This window comes from Thunnus albacares, chromosome 23, assembly GCF_914725855.1.
Source record: "Thunnus albacares chromosome 23, fThuAlb1.1, whole genome shotgun sequence".
Taxonomy (NCBI): Eukaryota; Metazoa; Chordata; class Actinopteri; order Scombriformes; family Scombridae; genus Thunnus; species Thunnus albacares.
Window position 1 is genome coordinate 2617713 of NC_058128.1, and position 24702 is coordinate 2642414.

General features: G+C 38.3%; 1 protein-coding gene across 4 annotated transcripts in view; it reads left to right on the forward strand.

The window, feature by feature from the left end:
* LOC122975244 (NACHT, LRR and PYD domains-containing protein 3-like) overlaps window positions 1-19656 on the forward strand; it is a 98165-nt gene extending 78509 nt beyond the window's left edge. For all 4 annotated transcript variants that reach the window (XM_044343585.1, XM_044343586.1, XM_044343588.1 and 1 more), the window contains 8 exons: window positions 1239-1412; window positions 2084-2254; window positions 5729-5905; window positions 9264-9458; window positions 10148-10318; window positions 13030-13200; window positions 16936-17112; window positions 18154-19656. In XM_044343585.1, the coding sequence (XP_044199520.1) occupies window positions 1239-1412; window positions 2084-2254; window positions 5729-5905; window positions 9264-9458; window positions 10148-10318; window positions 13030-13200; window positions 16936-17112; window positions 18154-18166 (1249 nt within the window). In that variant the 3' untranslated portion in view covers window positions 18167-19656. The remainder of the gene's footprint in view (window positions 1-1238; window positions 1413-2083; window positions 2255-5728; window positions 5906-9263; window positions 9459-10147; window positions 10319-13029; window positions 13201-16935; window positions 17113-18153) is intronic.
* The last annotated feature ends 5046 nt before the right edge of the window (window positions 19657-24702 follow it).

Here is a 24702-nt window from a genome sequence, read left to right on the forward strand (position 1 = left end):
GTTTAAACTAATATGAGTCTTCAGCAGTCTGAGTTACACATATCAAGTAAGTATTTTTGTGTTTCTTCAGTGTTTCCTTGCTGAGCTGCAGTGGAGGGATCATAACTCAAAGAGGGAATTTTGAACTAAATAGTCTGTAACTTTGAGTCAGACAAATCAAGTGGGAGTCTACCAAACTGTCAAAGCCTCATATCAGCTTCAGCTGAACTTATGAACTAATTTCCTACAGTGTAGCTGTGTTAGGAAGAGACCACTTCACAGTCAGCATGGACAGGAGGAATCATTACTGCCACCAATAACATGTTTTAATTACACAAACCTACTAAACTACCAAATACAGGAAGAAGGAGGTCATGTAATAAATAATGAACAGGTTTAGTTCAACATGTCTGATTTCATATTGATCCTCTAATTTCAGACTTGAATGAGTTCAGCAGCATTTTATGAATCAATTTTATGAATGAACTCATGGAAGTCAACTCAATAAATATTATTATTGTTATTATTATTATTATTATTATTATTATTATTATTATTAGTAGTAGTAGTAGTATTGTTATTGTTATTATTATTATTATTGTCATTTTTATCACAATAAAGGGAGTTAATCTATGGAACAACCAAGAGATGAAAACATGTAGAACATTAAGTAAGTTTAAACAAATCTTTAAAAATAACATATTGAACAGATATAGAATGGATGAACAAAGAGGTGGTCTGGAATAATATGATTTGGTACAGAGTGTCTTTTTGACTTGTGTTGTTTTTGTTTGTTGTTATTGGTTCTATGCAAGTTATCTTTATTCTCTTGTGTTGTTTTGAATGTTTTTTAGCTTTGATTTGATTGATAAATTATAAAAAGGGGTAGGACTAGAAAAGTTTCATTGAATGGTTATTATTTGTGTTGCTTACTGAAAGTTTGCTGTTATTTTTATTTCTTTTGTTTTGCTGCCTATATATTTTATTTTGCTATTTTAACATGTTCAAACTAAAAAATTATCTAATCTAATGAATCAGTGTTGACATGAATATGTGTCTGAATGTTGTGGTGACATTTGGATGATGTCTGTAGAAGGCTGACATCATGATGATCCACAATAACACAAAGTTACTCTGCTCATTTTAGAGAAAAGCTGATTGATGAGGACATAGTAATGTTGAACTACACATTTAAAACCTGAACACATCTGATTGGATTATAAATAGATTTTAATCTAAATCATTTATTCTTTATTCAGATTGTGGCTCTGCAGGTTGTCAGAGACCAGCTGTGCTTCTCTGGTCTCAGCTTTGAAGTCCAACCCCTCCCATCTAAGAGATCTTGATCTAAGAGGAAACGACCTGAAAGACGCAGGATTAAAACTACTGTGTGATTTTCTGGAGAGTCCAGACTGTAGACTGGAGACTCTGAGGTCAGTTCACTGACTGTCTGTTACTATTGTTGATCTTAATGTTTAACAACTGAACCTAATTCATGAACATACATAACTTACATCCATGAAGTTCATTTTCTTTTTTCCATATTTTCATTTTTTTACTGTACAAAGTTTAGTCTGTAGTTATAAAAGATGACTGATTCTTAAAGAAAGTGTAGAAAATGTCCACTGTTAGTTGTTAAAGTAAATGAATGTTTATAACTTTTGGTAAAGAGTCACATCTGTATACAGAAGATCCTCTCAACTAATATCTGTTTTAAATTGATCAAGTTTACTTGCTGAAAGAGAAATATTTCTTTATTATATTATTTAATGTTTTTTACACAATAATGTCTGATCATTGACATTTATTTCTTAGAACACACACACACACACACACACACACACACACACACACTGATCTAAATGCAGGTGTTTAAAGTATTTTTTATGAATCAGTGTTGACATGAATATGTGTCTGAATGTTGTGGTGACATTTGGATGATGTCTGTAGAAGGCTGACATCATGATGATCCACAATAACACAATTTTTTAGTGAAAAGCTCATTGATGAGGACATAGTAATGTTGAACTACACCTTTAAAACCTGAACACATCTGATTGGATTATAAATGGATTTTAATCTACATCATTTATTCTTTATTCAGATTGAGTTCCTGCAGGTTGTCAGAGATCAGCTGTGCTTCTCTGGTCTCAGCTCTGAAGTCCAACCCCTCATCCCATCTGAGACATCTGGATCTGTCTGGAAACGACGTGTGTGACGTGAAGCAGCTGTGTGATTTTCTGGAGAGTCCACACTGTAGACTGGAGTCTCTGGGGTCAGACACCATTTTTTACTTCTGTGCTGAGATCAATATGATGTGACAGTTGTGGTGACACTAAACTGCAGACATAAAGCTGATATTATGCTGATCCACACTGAGGATCTATTTTCTTCTTCAGTGGTTTAGTCCTTTGACTGTCAGAACAATGTTGAGCTGCACATTTAAAACCTTCATATAACAAGAAAAATCTACACTGGATAATTCACTCTGAACCCCTGAAACTCTTGATTTTTACATTAAATTTCACCTTCACTTCAGGGCTGGGCGATATGACTAAATCAATATCAGGATTATTTCAAACTTTTACCTCGATTATGATTAAATCAATATCAGGATTATTTCAAACTTTTACCTCGATTATGATTAATGAACAATTATTTATTTCATATGCTTTTTTTTTTTACACTGCCCTCATAGTTCTCTGACGAGGTCTGTACTGTAAACATGCTGAACTACTGGGATATTTTTTTCCAATGAAACATATGTTAACTTTGTGTTTTTTAATTAATTTTTGAAACACACACAGATATACTATTTATGGTTATTTATTGAATATTTCAAACAGTTGAAATCAAAGCACACATCACTTGAAATGGAGATGTCTTGTGAAAAAGGTCACATTTTAGTTCTAAAGTAAAAAGCAAGTTCCCTAAAAAAAAAAAAGTAGAAAATAACAACTTGCATCTCTTGCAAACAAAATAAATTATTTTAAATAACGCCATGTGTGAAAATGTTAATGCAACACCGCTGATTAAGCTTCTTTGCTTATGATGAAGACGTAGACAGCTCTGTGCTCTCTGGGGTACTTTCCCTGTGGACTGCAGCTGCTGACTCCATCATCTCTGTTCTGACTTCTTCCTGAATGGTGGGGACATGGTGTGCAGAAGTGTATGCTTCCAGTAGTTCTTCTGTGATGGGTTCTGAGAACTTCTCCTTAAGGTACTCAAGGATGCAGGTTTTGATTGTTTTAGTCAGCTCCATGTCATCTTCCTCCTCAGCCAGCACTCATGAATGGAGGATGTGTAGGACAGAGTTCACAAATGAAATGGTCACATACTCTTCTCCTGACAGGACATCTGTGAACTCCATCAATGGGGAGAGAGCTTTGTTGACAGCCTCTAAGACATCCAGGTCAGTCCACGATGGAACAAGTTGCCTTGATTTCTCATCATCAGCGAGGATCTGTGTGATGGCTTTCTTTTGCTCAAGGATCCTTGCACTCATCATTTGCATTGATCCCCATCTGGTGGCACATGCAGTTTTCAACTTGTGTTGTGGCAGGTTCAGCTCTTGTTGTGCCTTCACAAGCGCCTTCTTCTTTTTCCAACTATAGGAAAAAGCACTGACAATCTTTTTGCAAACCCTCATTTCCTGCTGCACATGTTGATCTTCCATTGCATTTTCTGAAATACACACACATGAAAAGATGAATTATTATTTTATTGAGGGTTTGACTTATACCTAAAGACTTAACAAACTTGCAAAATAATAGATGAGGAGAAATCTCTTGATTCAAAGCTACTTAATTAATAATAGATTAATAACAGACTTCTAGAGTAATTTTTATTTCTACTTTAATGATGACTCATTGTAGCGTTGTTTTACATTGTAATGTGAAGTTAACATTGTAATATGAAGCACATTGTAACATTAAGAAAAGTGCTATATGAATAGTTAATTATTATTGTTACAGTATTTATTTAAAGTGAACTAAAAGATAGCTCTAGCTCAACTGTAGCATAGTGTCTGATCAGCTGATGTGTTGCCTATCGATTGCCAGGTGCAACCTGTGTCCAAAACATTGCTCCCGTGTCCGTCCATTGAGCTGTGTAGCTTTGACGACGTTAGTGCTGTTGTCTGTCGTAATGGTCATGAGGTTCTCTTCCATGAGGTCCCATGCAGACAGCATATTTCTCAGGCCCTGTGCAATCATTTCTGATGTGTCATCATCTGCAAAATATGCCGTCTTCAGGCATCTGTTGTGCAGGTTACATTCATCGTCAATGTAGTGCGACGTAAGGCTCAAGTATGGCTCCATCCTTGTACTTGACCAGAGATCAGACGTTCCTACAAAGTACTGAACAGATTTGAGTTCAGCAGCTACCTTTTCACGACATGTTTTGTACATGTTGGGCACCGCTGTTTGGGAAAAATATTTTTGCGATGGCACAGTGTATCTTTTGTCAAGGGTTTAAAAAGATGTTTAAACCCACTATGTTCCACAGTGGCTACGGGATCCATATCCTTCATGACGTAATATGCAATAGCATCAGTTATTTCTTTCCATCTTCTTGAATCCTTTGCATAATGTGCGGCATTTGTAAATGCTTGTGTTAGCATCAGCTGCTTTGTGGAAGCACTTTAGCGTTTGTCAGTCTCTCTCTTTTTTTGAGCCATGAACTCTTCATATTGGGTAATGTGGTTGTGTTCCAAGTGATTAAACAGATTGATGGTGTTACCTTTGGTCACTGAAATTGTTTTTCCAAAGTGTTTACATTTGACTTATTTTTGCTCTGTGTCGTCTTCACTGAAGCTGAAATGTGTCCAAACCACGGACACGGTATTCTTTTTAGTCATAAGCTGCTCAGGTTGAGGCCTATTTGTTGGCTCAGTGTTAGTGCTTGTGTCATCCATGGTGCCAGTTTGCTTTGAGTGAACTCGCACTAACGTTAGTTGAACGGGGCGGAGGCACATGACTGAACACAACATAGTATTGTTTTAAAGGGACAGTTCATGAACGCACGCATTGGGGAAATTATTAACCGACTTAACCAACATGAGAAAGATTAAGTCAGTGAGAGGGTCTTAATGTCGGTCTTGATACATTTTCGGTTAATTGCCCAGTCCTACTTCACTTTAAATTTGGTTCTTTAAATTTAAACCAAAAATCTCAATCAGACAGCAACAAATATAATATCCAGTATTTACTTGTTCCAACACTATTATGAAGCTGTGCAGTGTTTATATTAACAGAAATATTTAAACACAAGATGCTGTGATTTTTTTCATGGCGACGTCATTCCATTAAATGTAAATAATGTCGATATGTTGAACATCATTTTCCTCCTATTTTCCCAACATCCATCCTGACATATTTGATATCATTATAAATGTTGGGATCTTGAGTAGAATCTGAAATATTCATGTGGATTTTTAACTTGTGTTTGGCTGAGCAACATGAGTTTGTATAGATGGAGTCACTGGTGGAGCTGCAGAGTTTAAGAGGTGAAGTCACTACGTCTTTATTGAAGTAGCAGCATGTTGTCATTAATATTAATGAGAGCTCTTTTTCACTGTTTGTATTTGAAAGTCTTTAACCTGCATCCTGTTGGGTTCAGCTGGTTGGAGTTTCCATTTTCTAAACTTCTACATTCTAAACCTTCTTCAGCTCTGAACAGATTATGAAACTTTGCATGAGTCAAACATGAACTTTGTTTTCTAAAGTGACGTCATTTATTCTTTATTCAGATTGAGTGGCTGCAGTTTGTCAGAGATCAGCTGTGCTTCTCTGGTCTCAGCTCTGAAGTCCAACCTCTCATCCCATCTGAGATATCTGGATATAAGAGGAAATAACCTGAAGGACTCGGACATGAAACAGCTGTCTGATCTTAAGGAGAGTCCACACTGTAGACTGGAGACTCTAAGGTCAGTTCACTGACTGTAGAAACTGTAGAAAATGTCCACTGTTAGTTTTTAAAGTAAATGAATGTTTATAATTTTTGGTAAAGAGTCACATCTGTATACAGAAGATCCTCTCAACTAATATCTGTTTTAAATTGATCAAGTTTACTTGCTGACGGAGAAATATTTCTTTATTATTTTATTTAATGTGTTTAATGAATAATGTCTGATAATTGATATTTATTTTTTAGAACACACACACACATACACACAGGGACACAGAGATCCAGGTGCAGAGATCAATACAGGTGTTTAAAGTATTTTTTATAAATCAGTGTTGACATGAATATGTGTCTGAATGTTGTGGTGACATTTGGATGATATCTGTAGAACGCTGACATCACAGCCAGCAGGACAGGGGGGCACTGGGGGGCAATGTCTGTCCAATTGGGATTTTGTGCCCCACCCAAACTTCAGATTCATGGAAACTTCCTGTCTTACTGTACGTGACTGAAGTTAAGCTACATCGCACACGCACTGTCACACCGCAGTTTCATGTAGCTAACAGCTAGATGAAAGTTGGAAACTGTGGCTAAGCAGTTATGTTTGAGGCACTTTTTAACAAAAACACGTCCAGAGGATGAAGCATGTTGGGACCAGGCCGTGCCTTTAAGTGAAGTCACAGCAGGATGGTTGTGAGACATTTGTTGGCTTTAAAGTAGGGCTGTTCGATTATGGCAAATATCATACTCACGATTATTTTGGTCAATATTGAGATCACAAGTATTTAACACAATTTCATTTTGACTCATGGAACAGAAACGCTTCCATTTTATTAAATGTAGCAGTCAACACTGACTCTGAGTGTCTCACGGAGACCCCATGTTTTATTTTTTTTATTTCTGTTGCATTTAGTGAAGCGTAATCTGCACAGACAGCTGTTTAAATCACAGAAATATCTGGCTGTATATGTGTTTTAGGCATGCACGATATTGGATTTTTTACCGATATCCAATATTTTCCATCTCATTTTTGCCGATGCCGATATATGTGCACATTTTATCCACCTGGCTGAGGAGACTATTACACCTGCAATCATAGATTGTACTAATGATCAAGAAAGACAATATATGAAGGAAGAACTTATGAAGACTGGAGTTCAGGAGCTCAGCATTAAAACACATGAACCTGCCAAGTGGGAGGAGCAGTAGTTTTCTTTGAGTTTATCAGACAGACAGGAGTAATGTGCAGGATTTAATCTTTGGTCCACAGTCCGAAGCAGAAGGTGGCGGTAATGCACCTCATACGCTGGTTGCCAATAGCTGTTATAAACTAAAAAGAAAACGTTTTTTCAAACAGAGTGGTACATCCTGTCAGTCGAGGTGTTTCCTATCTCTGCAGCCGAACACAGCAGTTCCTCTGCGGACTGTTTCATCCTGACGGTCCCGGTGTTTCCTCCGCAGGCTCCACTTCACTCAGTTGCCCGACAGATCCGCTGCTTCTACCCACTTTAACCTGAATAACAAACCGGGGCTCGGTGCTCCGGTTGGATCCAGACGGAGAGCCGGGGCTAGCTGGGAGACTAGCGGAGCGTTAGCCGCAGCATGACCGGAGGGAAGCACAGCCAGCTAGCCTCCGCTAGCCTCCCAGCTAACGTTACCTCCGGTTTCATTACAGGCAGATTCACTCGCTACAGTGGGCGAGGAAATAAAACCAATGAATCAATAAGTACAAACACTGTTGATTTCTTCCTGTGGAGCCGACATGCAAACTATTTAGGTTCAGTAAATCCCAGCTGTCAGTCAGCCTGGTGAAGGCAGGTTAGTCTGTGGACAGAGACGCTCAACGCCTGTCGGAGGCGTTTAAGGAGGAGCGAAAGCGCACCGCTGTAAAGGAAAGAGGTTTGCTGGATTTATAACACAAGACAAAACGAGAGCATCACTGCGAAATGACAATAATAAACAATAATCGTTTTATCTCCATTATCTTGTTTTCATAATCGTTGGAAGCCAAAAAAATAAAATTCGATTAATCGCACATTCCTACTCTAAAGGACCCTTCAGTCACCAAATACGGTGTAACAACAGATCCAGATGCGCATCAGATCATCCATGTTGACTGGACACCTGAACAACTTGACGTTTTTGTCTTTTGAAAGAGAACTAACTGAGACTTGTGATTACAAAGACATAATCAACCTTTCCAACTCAAAGCCCAGAAGACTCGGCCTTGTGTAGGAATAGTAGCCGCAGGTAAGCCAGTGTTATTTATCCTGGCCCGCCGTGGCATGTTAGGATTGTGGTTTCTGTGAGGAAGTTCTGAACTGTAACATATTCATTGTTCAATTTGTTTCAAGTGTTATGCAGTGTTGGTTTGGTTATTACAGTGGAAACCGCCTGTATTGATCACAGTTACAGTGATCAATCGCTTATATGGATCACAAAGCTTGAGACTGAATCATTCTTATACAAATGTTGTTTAAATAGTTTGCTTATACTAATCAAGTACAGTGTTCATTTTGGGTCTTTTCATACATGAAAACATATGGAAAAAATTGTACAACTTCAGTAATTCTATTTTTTTTATTTTACTCCCATGAAACATGTTTGATATGTTGCTGGCGGCTGCGGCACCATTACTGCCTCGTGGTAACCCGTCTGCTTCCAGCTGGTGACCTGAGGCTGCTGCTGCCTGCACATTGAAATCATGACGGGAAAAAGAAAATCATTTTCTCTCAATGAAAAACGTTGTTTCCTCGAAGCTCATGACAAACTGCCAAAAACCAGCCAACGAGATGCAGCAGTGACACAACAACCAGCGTTTAAACAGCTGTACTGTATTTTGAAACAGTCAGTAAAATTCATTAAATAGAGAAGCTGCTCGTTTCATTACTTTATATTCATGTAATAAATATACAAATGTCAATTAGATGGTATTCTGCATGAGAAATAAAGAAAAAATGTTTAAAAATCAGTTATAATAATCATCTGTTGATAGTGATCAATTTGATCCAGACAGATGTGATCAATATAAGCAGTTTCCACTTTATTGTGTTATTTCTTCTTTTATGTATAGAAAGCCATTCATCTGACTCATTTACGTTAAACTACCAAAAAAAAAGAAGGAAATGTCTGATCTATGAGCATGTAAAAAGGAGTGCCCACCCGTGACGACCTTGTGCCCCCCTGCTGATAATTGTCTGGCGCCGCTCTGGCTGATATTATGATGATCCACAATAACACAATGACAAAGTTACTCTGCTCATTTTAGTGAAAAGCTCATTGATGAGGACATAGTAATGTTGAACTACACATTTAAAACCTGAACACATCTGATTGGATTATAAATGGATTTTAATCTACATCATTTATTCTTTATTCAGATTGACTGACTGCAGTTTGTCAGAGATCAGCTGTGCTTCTCTGGTCTCAGCTCTGAAGTCCAACCCCTCCCATCTGAGAAAGCTGGATCTTTCTGAAGACATCATGTCAAGCTCAAGAATGAAGTTTCCGGAATCAGACGTGAAGCTACTGTGTGATTTTCTGGAGAGTCCAGACTGTAGACTGGAGACTCTGGAGTGAGTTCACTGACTGTCTGTTACTATTGTTGATCTTAATGTTTAACAACTGAACCTAATTTATGTACATACATAACTTACATCCATGAAGTTCATTTTCTTTTTTCCATATTTTCATTTTTTTACTGTACAAAGTTTAGTCTGTAGTTATAAAAGATGACTGATTCTTAAAGAAACTGTAGAAAATGTCCACTGTTAGTTGTTAAAGTAAATTAATGCTTATAACTTTTGGTAAAGAGTCACATCTGTATACAGAAGATCCTCTCAACTAATATCTGTTTTAAATTGATCAAGTTTACTTCCTGAAGGAGAAATATTTCTTTATTATATTATTTAATGTTTTTTACACAATAATGTCTGATAATTAATATTGATCCTTCACAATAATCTCTCTCTCTCTCACACACACACACACACACACTGATCTAAATGCAGGTGTTTAAAGTATTTTTTATGAATCAGTGTTGACATGAATATGTGTCTGAATGTTGTGGTGACATTTGGATGATGTCTGTAGAAGGCTGACATCATGATGATCCACAATAACACAATGACAAAGTTACTCTGCTCATTTTAGTGAAAAGCTCATTGATGAGGACATAGTAATGTTGAACTACACATTTAAAACCTGAACACATCTGATTGGATTATAAATGGATTTTAATCTACATCATTTATTCTTTATTCAGATTGAGTTCCTGCAGTTTGTCAGAGATCAGCTGTGCTTCTCTGGCCTCAGCTCTGAAGTCCAACCCCTCATCCCATCTGAGACATCTGTATCTGTCTGGAAACGACGTGTGTGACGTGAAGCAGCTGTGTGATTTTCTGGAGAGTCCACACTGTAGACTGGAGGATCTGAAGTAAGACACCATTTTTTACTTCTGTGCTGAGATTAATATGATGTGACAGTTGTGGTGACACTAAACTGCAGACATAAAGCTGATATTATGCTGATCCACACTGAGGATCTATTTTCTTCTTCAGTGGTTTAGTCCATTGACTGTCAGAACAATGTTGAGCTGCACATTTAAAACCTTCATATAACAAGAAAAATCTACACTGGATAATTCACTCTGAACCTCTGAAACTCTGTTTTTATCTTTTCTAGTTGACAGTTTTTAACCTGCATCCTGTTGGGTTCAGCTGTTTGGAGTTTCCATCTTCTAAACTTTAGGACAAAAAAATAGATTTTCAGATTAATTGCGATTCTTATTTGAATGATCAATAATTGATTATTGAAATCCAGAGATGGATCTTTGCATTTGTGTCTTTACTCAGTAAACATGTACATGTGCTCTGTGTTGTGTGTGTGCAGTGGTTACTTGTTGTAAATGGTTCAGTTAGAGCAGCATGATGTGTAAAATGTCCACTTTGTTTAAATCCAGTTATTACAACGTGCACAAAAATCTTATTTTAAGTGTAAAAGTAACGTAGATGCTAGCTGCTATATTAGCTGCCTTGAGTCACCACAGTCCTGTAAACCGTGACGTGAATAGTTTCAGTCTGTGGACCCGCCGCAGTTTACGGGACTGTGGTGACTCAGGATGGTCAGCTGACTCTGGCTGTCTCGTAGGGGATCTAGAGATCACATCTACAAGAGGAACAGACTGAAAAAAGACTCCACACACTGATCTGAGCTCTGGGTTTGTGTTTGTTAACGAGATATTATCTCTGACTACGAGATGTGAAAGCGTGGAAGTGGACTGAACAGTGTGCAGATTCTACTGTATTCAGTCTGTCTCTACCTGCCGGGGAGCTAACGCCAGCCAGCAGCTGTCTGCAGGTATCACACTGATGTCAACACAAATACAAACAGTGCAGATGAACTAATGAGCAGACTTTCAGTTTCTGCTGTCTGTGCTCAAAGTGATAAAGTTGAAACAGCAGGTACTGACAGTCCATGTGTTGCATTATGGGATAGCATTTATGTGTTTTAAATGTACATAATGATGAAGCTCTTGCAAGTGATGCAGGTCTTTTATTATTCTTGCTCAACTGTTTTGCACATGTAGACCTAAAACATATAAATGTGTCGTGTTTTAGTCTTTTTGACATTTTTACTTGTGTTTGGCTGAACAACATGAGTTTGTATAGACGGTAGGGCTGCTCGATTATGGCAAAAATCATAATCACGATTATTTAACACAATTATTTTTTGACTCATTTTTGCCAATGCTGATATATATGCACATATTTTTTTCCACCTGGCTGAGGAGGCTATTACACCTGCAATCATAGATTGTACTAATGATCAAGAAAGACAATATATGAAGGAAGAACTTATGAAGACTGGAGTTCAGGAGCTCAGCATTAAAACACATGAACCTGCCAAGTGGGAGGAGCAGTAGTTTTCTTTGAGTTTATCAGACAGACAGGAGTAATGTGCAGGATTTAATCTTTGGTCCACAGTCCGAAGCAGAAGGTGGCGGTAATGCACCTCATACGCTGGTTGCCAATAGCTGTTATAAACCAAAAAGAAAACGTTTTTCCCCCCAAACAGAGTGGTACATCCTGTCAGCCGAGGTGTTTCCTATCTCTGCAGCCGAACACAGCAGCTCCTCTGCGGACTGTTTCATCCTGACGGTCCCGGTGTTTCCTCCGCAGGCTCCACTTCACTCAGCTGGCCGACAGACCCGCTGCTTCTTCCCACTTTAACCTGAATAACAAACCGGGGCTCGGTGCTCCGGTTGGATCCAGACGGAGAGCCGGGGCTAGCTGGGAGGCTAGCGGAGCGTTAGCCGCAGCATGACCGGAGGGAAGCACAGCCAGCTAGCCTCCGCTAGCCTCCCAGCTAACGTTACCTCCGGTTTCACTACAGGCAGATTCACTCGCTACAGTGGGCGAGGAAATAAAAACCAATGAATCAATAAGTACAAACACTGTTGATTTCTTCCCGTGGAGCCAACATGCAAACTATTTAGGTTCAGTAAATCCCAGCTGTCAGTCAGCCTGGTGAAGGCAGGTTAGTCTGTGGACAGAGACGCTCAACGCCTGTCGGAGGCGTTTAAGGAGGAGCGAAAGCGCACCGCTGTAAAGGAAAGAGGTTTGCTGGATTTATAACACAAGACAAAACGAGAGCATCGCTGCGAAATGACAATAATAAACAATAATCGTTTTATCTCCATTATCTTGTTTTCATAATCGTTGGAAGCCAAAATCGTAATCGGAAGTTAAATTTGATTAACCACACAGCCCTAGATCAAGTTTATTTGTTGAAGGAGAAATATTTCTTTATTATATTATTTAATGTGTTTTAATGAATAATGTCTGATCATTGATATTGATCCTTCAGAACACACACACTGATCTAAATGCAGGTGTTTAAAGTATTTTTTATGAATCAGTGTTGACATGAATATGTGTCTGAATGTTGTGGTGACATTTGGATGATGTCTGTAGAAGGCTGACATCATGATGATCCACAATAACACAATGACAAAGTTACTCTGCTCATTTTAGTGAAAAACTCATTGATGAGGACATAGTAATGTTGAACTACACATTTAAAACCTGAACACATCTGATTGGATTATAAATGGATTTTAATCTACATCATTTATTCTTTATTCAGATTGATTGGCTGCAGGTTGTCAGAGATCAGTTGTGCTTCTCTGGCCTCAGCTCTGAAGTCCAACCCCTCATCCCATCTGACATATCTGGATCTGTCTTACAACGACGTGTGTGACGTGAAGCAGCTGTGTGATTTTCTGGAGAGTCCACACTGTAGACTGGAGCATCTGGAGTAAGACACCATTTTTTACTTCTGTGCTGAGATTAATATGATGTGACAGTTGTGGTGACACTAAACTGCAGACATAAAGCTGATATTATGCTGATCCACACTGAGGATCTATTTTCTTCTTCAGTGGTTTAGTCCATTGACTGTCAGAACAATGTTGAGCTGCACATTTAAAACCTTCATATAACAAGAAAAATCTACACTGGATAATTCACTCTGAACCTCTGAAACTCTGTTTTTATCTTTTCTATTTGACAGTTTTTAACCTGCATCCTGTTGGGTTCAGCTGTTTGGAGTTTCCATCTTCTAAACTTTAGGACAAAAAAATAGATTTTCAGATTAATTGCGATTCTTATTTGAATGATCAATAATTGATTATTGAAATCCAGAGATGGATCTTTGCATTTGTGTCTTTACTCAGTAAACATGTACATGTGCTCTGTGTTGTGTGTGTGTAGTGGTTACTTGTTGTAAATGGTTCAGTTAGAGCAGCATGATGTGTAAAATGTCCACTTTGTTTAAATCCAGTTATTACAACATGCACAAAAATCTTATTTTAAGTGTAAAAGTAACGTAGATGCTAGCTGCTATATTAGCTGCCTTGAGTCACCACAGTCCTGTAAACCGTGACGTGAATAGTTTCAGTCTGTGGACCCGCCGCAGTTTACGGGACTGTGGTGACTCAGGATGGTCAGCTGACTCTGGCTGTCTCGTAGGGGATCTAGAGATCACATCTACAAGAGGAACAGACTGAAAAAAGACTCCACACACTGATCTGAGCTCTGGGTTTGTGTTTGTTAACGAGATATTATCTCTGACTACGAGATGTGAAAGCGTGGAAGTGGACTGAACAGTGTGCAGATTCTACTGTATTCAGTCTGTCTCTACCTGCCGGGGAGCTAACGCCAGCCAGCAGCTGTCTGCAGGTATCACACTGATGTCAACACAAATACAAACAGTGCAGATGAACTAATGAGCAGACTTTCAGTTTCTGCTGTCTGTGCTCAAAGTGATAAAGTTGAAACAGCAGGTACTGACAGTCCATGTGTTGCATTATGGGATAGCATTTATGTGTTTTAAATGTACATAATGATGAAGCTCTTGCAAGTGATGCAGGTCTTTTATTATTCTTGCTCAACTGTTTTGCACATGTAGACCTAAAACATATAAATGTGTCGTGTTTTAGTCTTTTCGACATTTTTACTTGTGTTTGGCTGAACAACATGAGTTTGTATAGACGGTAGGGCTGCTCGATTATGGCAAAAATCATAATCACGATTATTTAACACAATTACTTTTTGACTCTCATTTTTGCCGATGCCGATATATATGCACATATTTTTTTCCACCTGGCTGAGGAGACTATTACACCTGCAATCATAGATTGTACTAATGATCAAGAAAGACAATATATGAAGGAAGAACTTATGAAGACTGGAGTTCAGGAGCTCAGCATTAAAACACATGAACCTGCCAAGTGGGAGGAGCAGTAGTTTTCTTTGAGTTTATCAGACAGACAGGAGTAATGTGCAGGATTTAATCTTTGGTCCACAGTCCGAAGCAGAAGGTGGCGGTAATGCACCTCATACGCTGGTTGCCAATAGCTGTTATAAACCAAAAAGAAAACGTTTTTTCAAACAGAGTGGTACATCCTGTCAGCCGAGGTGTTTCCTATCTCTGCAGCCGAACACAGCAGCTCCTCTGCGGACTGTTACATCCTGACGGTCCCGGTGTTTCCTCCGCAGGCTCCACTTCACTCAGCTGGCCGACAGACCCGCTGCTTCTTCCCACTTTAACCTGAATAACAAACCGGGGCTCGGTGCTCCGGTTGGATCCAGACGGAGAGCCGGGGCTAGCTGGGAGGCTAGCGGAGCGTTAGCCGCAGCATGACCGGAGGGAAGCACAGCCAGCTAGCCTCCGCTAGCCTCCCAGCTAACGTTACCTCCGGTTTCACTACAGGCAGATTCACTCGCTACAGTGGGCGAGGAAATAAAACCAATGAATCAATAAGTACAAACACTGTTGATTTCTTCCCGTGGAGCCGACATGCAAACTATTTAGGTTCAGTAAATCCCAGCTGTCAGTCAGCCTGGTGAAGGCAGGTTAGTCTGTGGACAGAGACGCTCAACGCCTGTCGGAGGCGTTTAAGGAGGAGCGAAAGCGCACCGCTGTAAAGGAAAGAGGTTTGCTGGATTTATAACACAAGACAAAACGAGAGATTCACTGCGAAATGACAATAATAAACAATAATCGTTTTATCTCCATTATCTTGTTTTCATAATCGTTGGAAGCCAAAATCGTAATCGGAAGTTAAATTTGATTAACCACACAGCCCTAGATCAAGTTTATTTGTTGAACAAGAAATATTTCTTTATTATATTATTTAATGTGTTTTAATGAATAATGTCTGATCATTGATATTGATTCTTCAGAACACACACACACACTGATCTAAATGCAGGTGTTTCAAGTATTTTTTATGAATCAGTGTTGACATGAATATGTGTCTGAATGTTGTGGTGACATTTGGATGATGTCTGTAGAAGGCTGACATCATGATGATCCACAATAACACAATGACAAAGTTACTCTGCTCATTTTAGTGAAAAACTCATTGATGAGGACATAGTAATGTTGAACTACACATTTAAAACCTGAACACATCTGATTGGATTATAAATGGATTTTAATCTACATCATTTATTCTTTATTCAGATTGAGGTACTGCAGGTTGTCAGAGACCAGCTTTGCTTCTCTGGTCTCAGCTCTGAAGTCCAACCCCTCATCCCATCTGAGACATCTGGATCTGTCTGGAAACGACGTGTGTGACGTGAAGCAGCTGTGTGATTTTTTGGAGAGTCCACACTGTAGACTGGAGGATCTGAGGTCAGACACCATTTTTTACTTCTGTGCTGAGATTAATATGATGTGACAGTTGTGGTGACACTTAACTGCAGACATAAAGCTGATATTATGCTGATCCACACTGAGGATCTATTTTCTTCTTCAGTGGTTTAGTCCATTGACTGTCAGAACAATGTTGAGCTGCACATTTAAAACCTTCATATAACAAGAAAAATCTACACTGGATAATTCACTCTGAACCTCTGAAACTCTGTTTTTATCTTTTCTATTTGACAGTTTTTAACCTGCATCCTGTTGGGTTCAGCTGTTTGGAGTTTCCATCTTCTAAACTTTAGGACAAAAAAATAGATTTTCAGATTAATTGCGATTCTTATTTGAATGATCAATAATTGATTATTGAAATCCAGAGATGGATCTTTGCATTTGTGTCTTTACTCAGTAAACATGTACATGTGCTCTGTGTTGTGTGTGTGCAGTGGTTACTTGTTGTAAATGGTTCAGTTAGAGCAGCATGATGTGTAAAATGTCCACTTTGTTTAAATCCAGTTATTACAACGTGCACAAAAATCTTATTTTAAGTGTAAAAGTAACGTAGATGCTAGCTGCTATATTAGCTGCCTTGAGTCACCACAGTCCCGTAAACCGTGACGTGAATAGTTTCAGTCTGTGGACCCGCCGCAGTTTACGGGACTGTGGTGACTCAGGATGGTCAGCTGACTCTGGCTGTCTCGTAGGGGATCTAGAGATCACATCTACAACTTTCTAAACTTCTACATTCTAAATCTTCTTCAGCTCTGAACAGATTATGAAACATTGAATGATTTCAAGTATGAACTTTGTTTTCTAAAGTGACGTCATTTATTCTTTATTCAGATTGGAAGAGTGCAGTTTGTCAGAGACCAGCTGTGCTTCTCTGGCCTCAGCTCTGAAGTCCAACCCCTCATCCCATCTGAGAGAGCTGTATCTAGGAGGAAATAACCTGAAGTACTCGGACGTGAAGCAGCTGTCTGATCTTAAGGAGAGTCCAGACTGTAGACTGGAGGATCTGAGGTCAGTAGAGAGTTGGAGTCAGTCTGTGCTGGTTTCAGCAGTATTGTATTAAACACAGTTAGTATCAAAGCAAAGATCCAGTATTTCCTGGTGAACCTTCAACCTTCTCAGTGGCTGCTTTCCTCAGTGAAGCTGTGAGAGGAGAATGGTGACAGGCTTCAGGATTGGACAGAAAGACAGAGAGAGAGAGAACAGTCAGCCAATCAGATCAGCCAGAAGCTTGTTGTGATCATGTGTTTGAGTTGATGTGAAGACGACTGTTGTTGTTGTGTTCATGTCTGCAGGAAATAAAGCTGGATTACAGCTGACAGCCTTACAAGATGTATAGAGACAGTGGTCCTCATCATCAAACTGTTCTACCATCAAATCTGATCTGAAAGTGTTTGTTCTCTCATTTCAACACTAAAGAATTGATCAGTTCATCTTTGTCAGAGCTCTAAGATCAGTCTGACTGCAGCCTGCAAATCACTGGCTCTGATTTCACACAAGCATCATTACGTTTAGTAACCATGTGGTCTTTATACAGACCAGAACCTCTGCTGAAGTCCAGGAATCACAGCAGCTGTTTAGCTGAGAGCTCTGACTGATTGTCATGTGATGATTTAACAGCAGGAAAGATCTTCAATCCCACAGAGACTCTGTAGCTTTCAACTTTTCTAACAGTTGACATGTATCAACAGTAAATCCATCAGTAAACTGATGAGTGAATGTCTCTGTTTCTGCAGTAATGATGTGTTCATGACTCTCAGCACTTTATTTCCTCTGTGTACTTGAGTGAAATCTGCAGAGTAAACAGACTTAATAGCAAAAGTCTGTGCAGGTGTGTGAGCTTGGAGCTCAGTGTGTTCACTCCACCACGTTAACATGAGAGCTGAGAGGAAGCAGGCTACGCTGCACAGCTGTTCCACTTCTGGTCTGAACAGGACTGAAGTCCCTGCTGCTCTTTATACTGGATGTGCTGCATCACTGACTGACAGCTGATGAAGTGAGTCTCACTAAACACTGATTTATGACCTCTGTTGTTTCTTCTTCTCTCATCAGCTGGGAGTGGTGATCTCTGTCAGAGTGTGAGTGAACATCCAGGAGTGTGTGTTGAGAGAGGATCAGCTGGATCCTGATGATCCATCTGGACCGGAGTCTGGATCTGGATTTTGTCATCTTCACTTAAGTCTCTTAACTGACTACAAACTGAACAGTTATCTCTGGATTTGGTTGAATCAGCACTTTACAGATGTGTTATACATGAGCTGTTTGATGCAGAAAAGATTAATAAACAGGTGTTATAAGTCAGACTCTGACCCTGGGCCCATATTTATCAAGCGTCTCAGAATCACACTGAGAGTTAACGAGGACTAAAACTAATTAATGAAGCAGAAGAGAATTTACTGTGACTGTCAGCAGGAGAAGGATTACTCCTGGGAGAGAGTGAGACGTGGCTGTTTTACCACAGTCAGAGCAGCAAAGTAGAAATAATGATGACGTGTTGTAGTTTTCTCACAGTCTCAGCTGGAAATATGAAACAGTGGTAATTTGGTATATTATGTGTATAAGCAGGTAACCAGGCAGGTAACTTACCAAGGTTATGGAACAAAACTATGATGCCAAAATTCATTATAAGATGATATTTACAAAGTGTAAAGAAAGCCTGAGAGATAAATGTAGCCTATATGTTAATGAAGATAACAGGTAATTAGACTCAGCTGTGTGAAATGATCTTGGTTCAGCCACATGGTTTCACAGCCTGTAATAGTGCTGCATCTTGCACATATTGCACAGACACATGTTGCAAACCCTCTCCATGAAGAACATCTTCTCTTCCACTGTCCAATTCCTCTTTCAACTACACCCCAAGTTAACTTGTGTTCTCTACATGAAGGTAAATACAGCGTAACAATAGAAACATATATTGTTCAGGTGCATCCTCCTCTCTCAAATATCAGGCTGTAGCTCTGCTGTTATTTGAAGGAGCCTCAATAAAAAATAAGCCTATAAAATATTTGAGCTGTTGTAATGAAGTTGAGATATCCTTCATTATGCAGCTGACATGATTGTGTGTAAATCAAAGTTTTAGTGGGCTGTAACTGAGGACCCTCGTCATGCTCATTATCTTTACGACGTGCATTAAGCCAGATCAAAGTTTGATTCATGACTTCCATCATTGTTGCTTCTGACAGAATCGTCACTGTTGCACAGCTGCATTTTCTCCGTTACCATAAAGTGTAACATTGTGAGGACGTTCTGTATTTATTTAAATGATGTTGTGTAGAAACATCATGTGTTCTCCTCTGCATCACACACAAAGTCAGTCTCACTAATGATTCTGTTTTAGTCCAAACAATCTTTTAATAAGCTCAGTGTCATCAAGCGTTCCCAAAACATCTCTCCTCTCAGGGAATATCTCTGCCTGAACTCCATCTCCTGCAGCTCCGAAATATTGGCAGAGATACGAATCATTTACCAAGTTTGGAAAGTTGATAAAAGGCTTTTTCTCCTAAAAGTAGAAGCAGAGATGCGTCACTCTGATCATTTTTGGCCAGTTAGGAGTGATTTCCTGCTCTGAGACGCTTGATAAATACGGGCCCAGATGTGACAGATGTGACAGATTGGATGTCCACAAATTTCATTCAGTTCAATTCAGAAAGAATTTATCATTGGTCCAAAAAACCTGCATGCAGGTCAAATCATATCTTGGTTCTGTGGTGAAAAACTTTGTATTTTTTGATTCCAGTCTAAGTTTTGATGATCATATCAGCAGCTGGTCCAGTCCTGTTTTCACCATTAAAACATATTCAAATAATATCTATAAAACCAGCACAGAACACTGCTGCTGTCAGACTTTGAAGTAAAAGCAGGAAAAGAGATCATATTACTCCATTTCTATCATCACTTCACTGGTTACCTGTTTGTTTTAGGATTGATTGGAAAGATTTGATTGATTACTTTTAAGGACTCTTCATGGCTCCAGATGACATTTCAGAGTTGCTCTGTGTGTAAATATTAAAGGTATCCAGCTTTTATATGCTTTTATATGTCTTTTTAACTATAGATCATTGTCACATTGTACTTGGTCCCAAAGACTATTCAGTCTTAAAAGATCATCATGTTAGTACTGATATTGGGAAACTGGCTTTTAAATACTTTCCTCCACACAACTGGAACAATCTGCAGAAGCTTGTAAAATTAGACGAGTTAATCTCTTTTAATCAATTTAAATTGAAAGCAGCTGTTGTATAATCTGTTGATACTGTTATTTTTGTGGCTTTAATTGTTTTTATATGTACTTTTATGGTTTCTGTTGTTCTTATATATGATTTGTTGCTGATGTTTACTGTAACTTTCATGAGCTTTTATATGTAGTGTAGCTACTCGTCCCTGTAGAAGAGAGCTTGTTCTCAAAGGCCCTCCCTGTTTAAATAAAGGTTGATGAGGATGATGATGATGATGATTATTATGTCAAAATGAATAGTTTATATCTCATAACGATATTTAACAAGTCATTTGCATCAGGCTGTAAGTAAACACTGATCAGCCAATCAGGTGGCTTTAACAATAACTATATAATTTAAACTTGTAGGTGAGATCATGTGATCCAGAAATTGGTTTGCAGTGTTTGTCCAAAACTTAACAAACACAATAAAAGAAAAACACACACTAAGAAGAAAAAAGCAATCCAAGACATCGTCCACACATGGCACACATCCTTCATAAAACACACTAAACTACTACACAGCAGCGTCCAGCAGTGCTCCTGGAGTACAAAGATTCAATGTGAGAGAAGACACAATGCAGCCCAGAAATATACACAATACCATACTTTCCACTGACTACAGTACTGCTGTGAGTACTAGGAGTTTTTATGTGCTGCTGTGTGTTATAGAGAGCGATGGCTGATGGGATAAAGGAATTCCTCGCTCTGTTACTTTTGCAGCTGGAGGCCTGAAGACGTGGGCCTGATGGGAGGAGCTGAAGCTCACTGAACAGGGTGTTGTGGGTGAAGCAGCAGGTTTTCAGTCTTTGACAGGTTCCGGGTTTGGTAGATGTCGGTAAGGCTGTCTTGCTCAGCGCCGTTTATTGTGCTGAGCAAGTCCTTCTGTGCAGCATCAGCGTTACCATGGCAACAGAGGATGCAGAATGTCATAACACTGAATAAAAAACGTATAAAAAGATCTCAACATAAAACAGTCAGAATCAAAGAAGCCGTTGTTGTCTTTTCTTCAAAATAAAGTCAGTGTGATAGTTTGACTTCAGTTTGTTATCAGTGTAGATCTCGAGGTGTTTGTTCTCCTCCACTGCCTCAATCAGCTGAACGCTTAACAATGTTGGTTTTATTGCTGAGCAGCTTTTTCTGAAATAAAATGATCCTTAAAGTTAACAAGTTTACTATTATAGCAGTGAAAAAATATACTGAAAATATTCACATCTGACAAACTAGAACCATTATTTTGTCATTTTTTCATAAAAGAACTATAAACAATAATCAGAATAGTTCCCCATTCTGTTTGATTAATCTACTAATCCTAGCAGCTCTAAACGGATGTTTTGTTTTATTAAACTTACTTTGTGGATGTAGAATTTTGCAATAATAAAATATAAATTCATAAGTTAAATAAGAGTCATTGTCTTTATCATGTAAATAGAAACTAAAAATAACATCTTTGAAGAAAAGGGAAAAGTTTTGAACTATGAAGGTCTTCATGTCTTTCCAGAGTTTATGGGTGAATCTGCAGCTCCACAATAAGAGAGAAACAGTTTCAGGTTGTAATTCACAGAAAGAAAACATCACATCAGTATCGTTTTTAACTTCTGAAGGAAAAATGTTACAGGATAAAACTCATGAATCAACTTTTAAAAGACTGTATTTTCAGCAGATTCAAGCTGCCATAATAATAAGTCATTAATGATAAATGATGATGAATGAATGAAATAGTTTCAGTTTAGTTTTTATTCTTATTACTGGTCACAAACTGTGGCTGGTTTTTCAACATTCATTCAGTCTCAGCAGCTGCTGACTCAGTTTTTACTGCCACAACATCTCTGACCTCATATTCTCACATTAAAATGATCCCAATCAGGTTTACAGATTGTAATTTGGGGGAAAAGAGAGCAGTGGTATTGATCGGTACTCAGTATCAGCAGATACTCTGAGTACTGAGAGTCAGTATCAGGAGAGAAAAAGTGAGATTTGTGCGTCTCTAAAGAAAACCAAGAAAACATCTCAGTTCTGTCATTTGGAAAATGAATCCGACTTGGATTTGAATAAAATGGTGGATGTTTTTCTTCAGAGGAAGGTGAGAACAAATCATCTGGTTTAAGGTCAGACAGCTCAGTCTGTGTTCACTTTAATATTTAGTTGTACCAGTGTGTCTCTGTGATCAATGCTGATCAATAAATATCAGGTTGTCCTGTGTAATGTTAATAATGAATATCAGTGAGGTGTTTTTGATACTTGGAGCAGTTCTGCTTTCACATGTAAAATGCAGCGTTAGATTTCACTCTCTGATCAGCGTCACTGTTCATGTTGTTGAGTCTAACTGATAAATGTTAGTCAGTCCTGCTCTGACACATACAGCACAGATACTTATGGCTGGGACTTTGTCTATGTACAGTGCAGCTAAATAACAGCTGGCAGGTGTGTTTTTCTTTGTAAAGCAGGAATTTGATGAAGCTGCAGGTGTTTCTGATCTGTGCTTGTTGTGTTTTTAATACAGTGTGTTTCTTTGCTTCATGCTGTGAACAGTTAACCTGTTAAGCAACATTTCAGCCTCGGTGGCTTGATTCATCTCTCTGGAGTCTTCTGAATCACATCAAAGCTACAGTCAACTGAAAAGGTATTTGGTGTAAAATAATGTGTTGATGTGTGATAAAGGTTTGAGAGTCTCCAGTCTCTCTCCTCCTCCTGCTCTCCTGTACAGCTCAGGTGGATCATTACAACATTCTGCAGCAAAGAGACACAACCGCTGTCCAAGCTGCTGATCCTGGAACAGTCAGGGATCATCAAGCTGTCTGATGTTACTCTGTCATCCACAAGCTAACAGTTAGCATTCCCTCTGCTGACAAATAACAGCATGCAATCTTCAAGACTGGCAGATTTGTTGTTGCTCAAGGTTATCTGAAGGTTATCTCAAGGTTACTAACTGCTGATGTGAAGAGAGGAATCGCTGCAGGACGTCTGATTAGTCACTGTTTCTTAGTTTTAGGGGTTAAATGACAAACTTGGTCATTTCCACTTGAACTTGAACCTTCATTGTTGCCTCATTTAAAGGTGTATGAGGATAGGAGGGTGTGTGCTTCTGAAACACATATAAAAGGAATATATAGCGAGTGAAACAACTGCAAATAATAATACTCTTATGCACATTATTGAGGAAATAATCACTAATTTAACTTATCAGCCAAAGTGATGAAAAATAACGAGTAGCAAAGAGTAGTTCAACCACTATCAATCAAATCATATAATAATGTAAATTATCTTTCATTACTACTATGCACAACATAAAGAAAAGTTGAGATGTATAATAACTATTAGATCTAACCATAGATTTTACAAGAATATGGTATTTAACTTTACTAATAAAGATAACATGCACACCGAGCCTTAACTGGTAACACCTGCATGTCATACAGCTCCTGCCTCACCATTCACCACACATCATTATAGTTTAGTGCAATCATGGCAATTAACAGCAAATCACTTCCAACAACTTCACTATATACATAACTTCCACATCTGTAACTAACAATAACACTGTGATTTAAAGGCCATTAAAAGCTTACAGCATCTGCTTTTAACCTAAATTGGTCATTAACAACTTCTCTCTCTCAAACTCAATAAACAGAAAGAACAGAAAGATGATTGATCACCTACTTTTGTTGTATAAAATGAGACAACTTAAGTCCCAAAGCAAAGAGGTGATCAATAACTGTCAACTTGTGATAAATAAGTTTCCAGGTAAGAGATTAAGACATGACAGAAGAGCAGCATAACTAACAAAACAGGAAGTGGAGTAAGAAAACATTTTACCGTTTAAATATCAAACAATCTAATAATATAAATGCACACCTCGCTTTTCAGTCTGGAGTGAAATTAAAAGGCGATTGATGACAATATTGATCTGATGGGTTGTAAAGTTAGAACACTCATTGTAGTCATGTGAGTGTTTATTTTAGATTGACTGTTACAAGTTGATGTTTAATTCAGTCACAGTGATTATTGTTCAGGATCTTATGAACTATTTGTGCTTTTCATGTCTGTGCTTCTGTTCTTCATGTTTCTATTAGTGTCTAAATTTATATTAATATTAATATTTCCCAATTTATTGCTTTATATGTCTTGTATGATGTGTTTCTGTGTCGCATATTTTAAATAGTAGCTGACAATGTAGTATGATGTGCTGCATGCTATTTTCTTAACTAACATTAATATGTTTATTAATATGTATTTTGATTGTTAAATAAACCAATAACTAAGTAAATAAAAGTCATCAAGTTAATTCAATAATAATTTTAATATTACACTGTACACCCACAAAAATTACTGAACTTCTGTTAAATGTAAAACTTCCAGAAATTGATGAGAAACGAGAAGGTTTC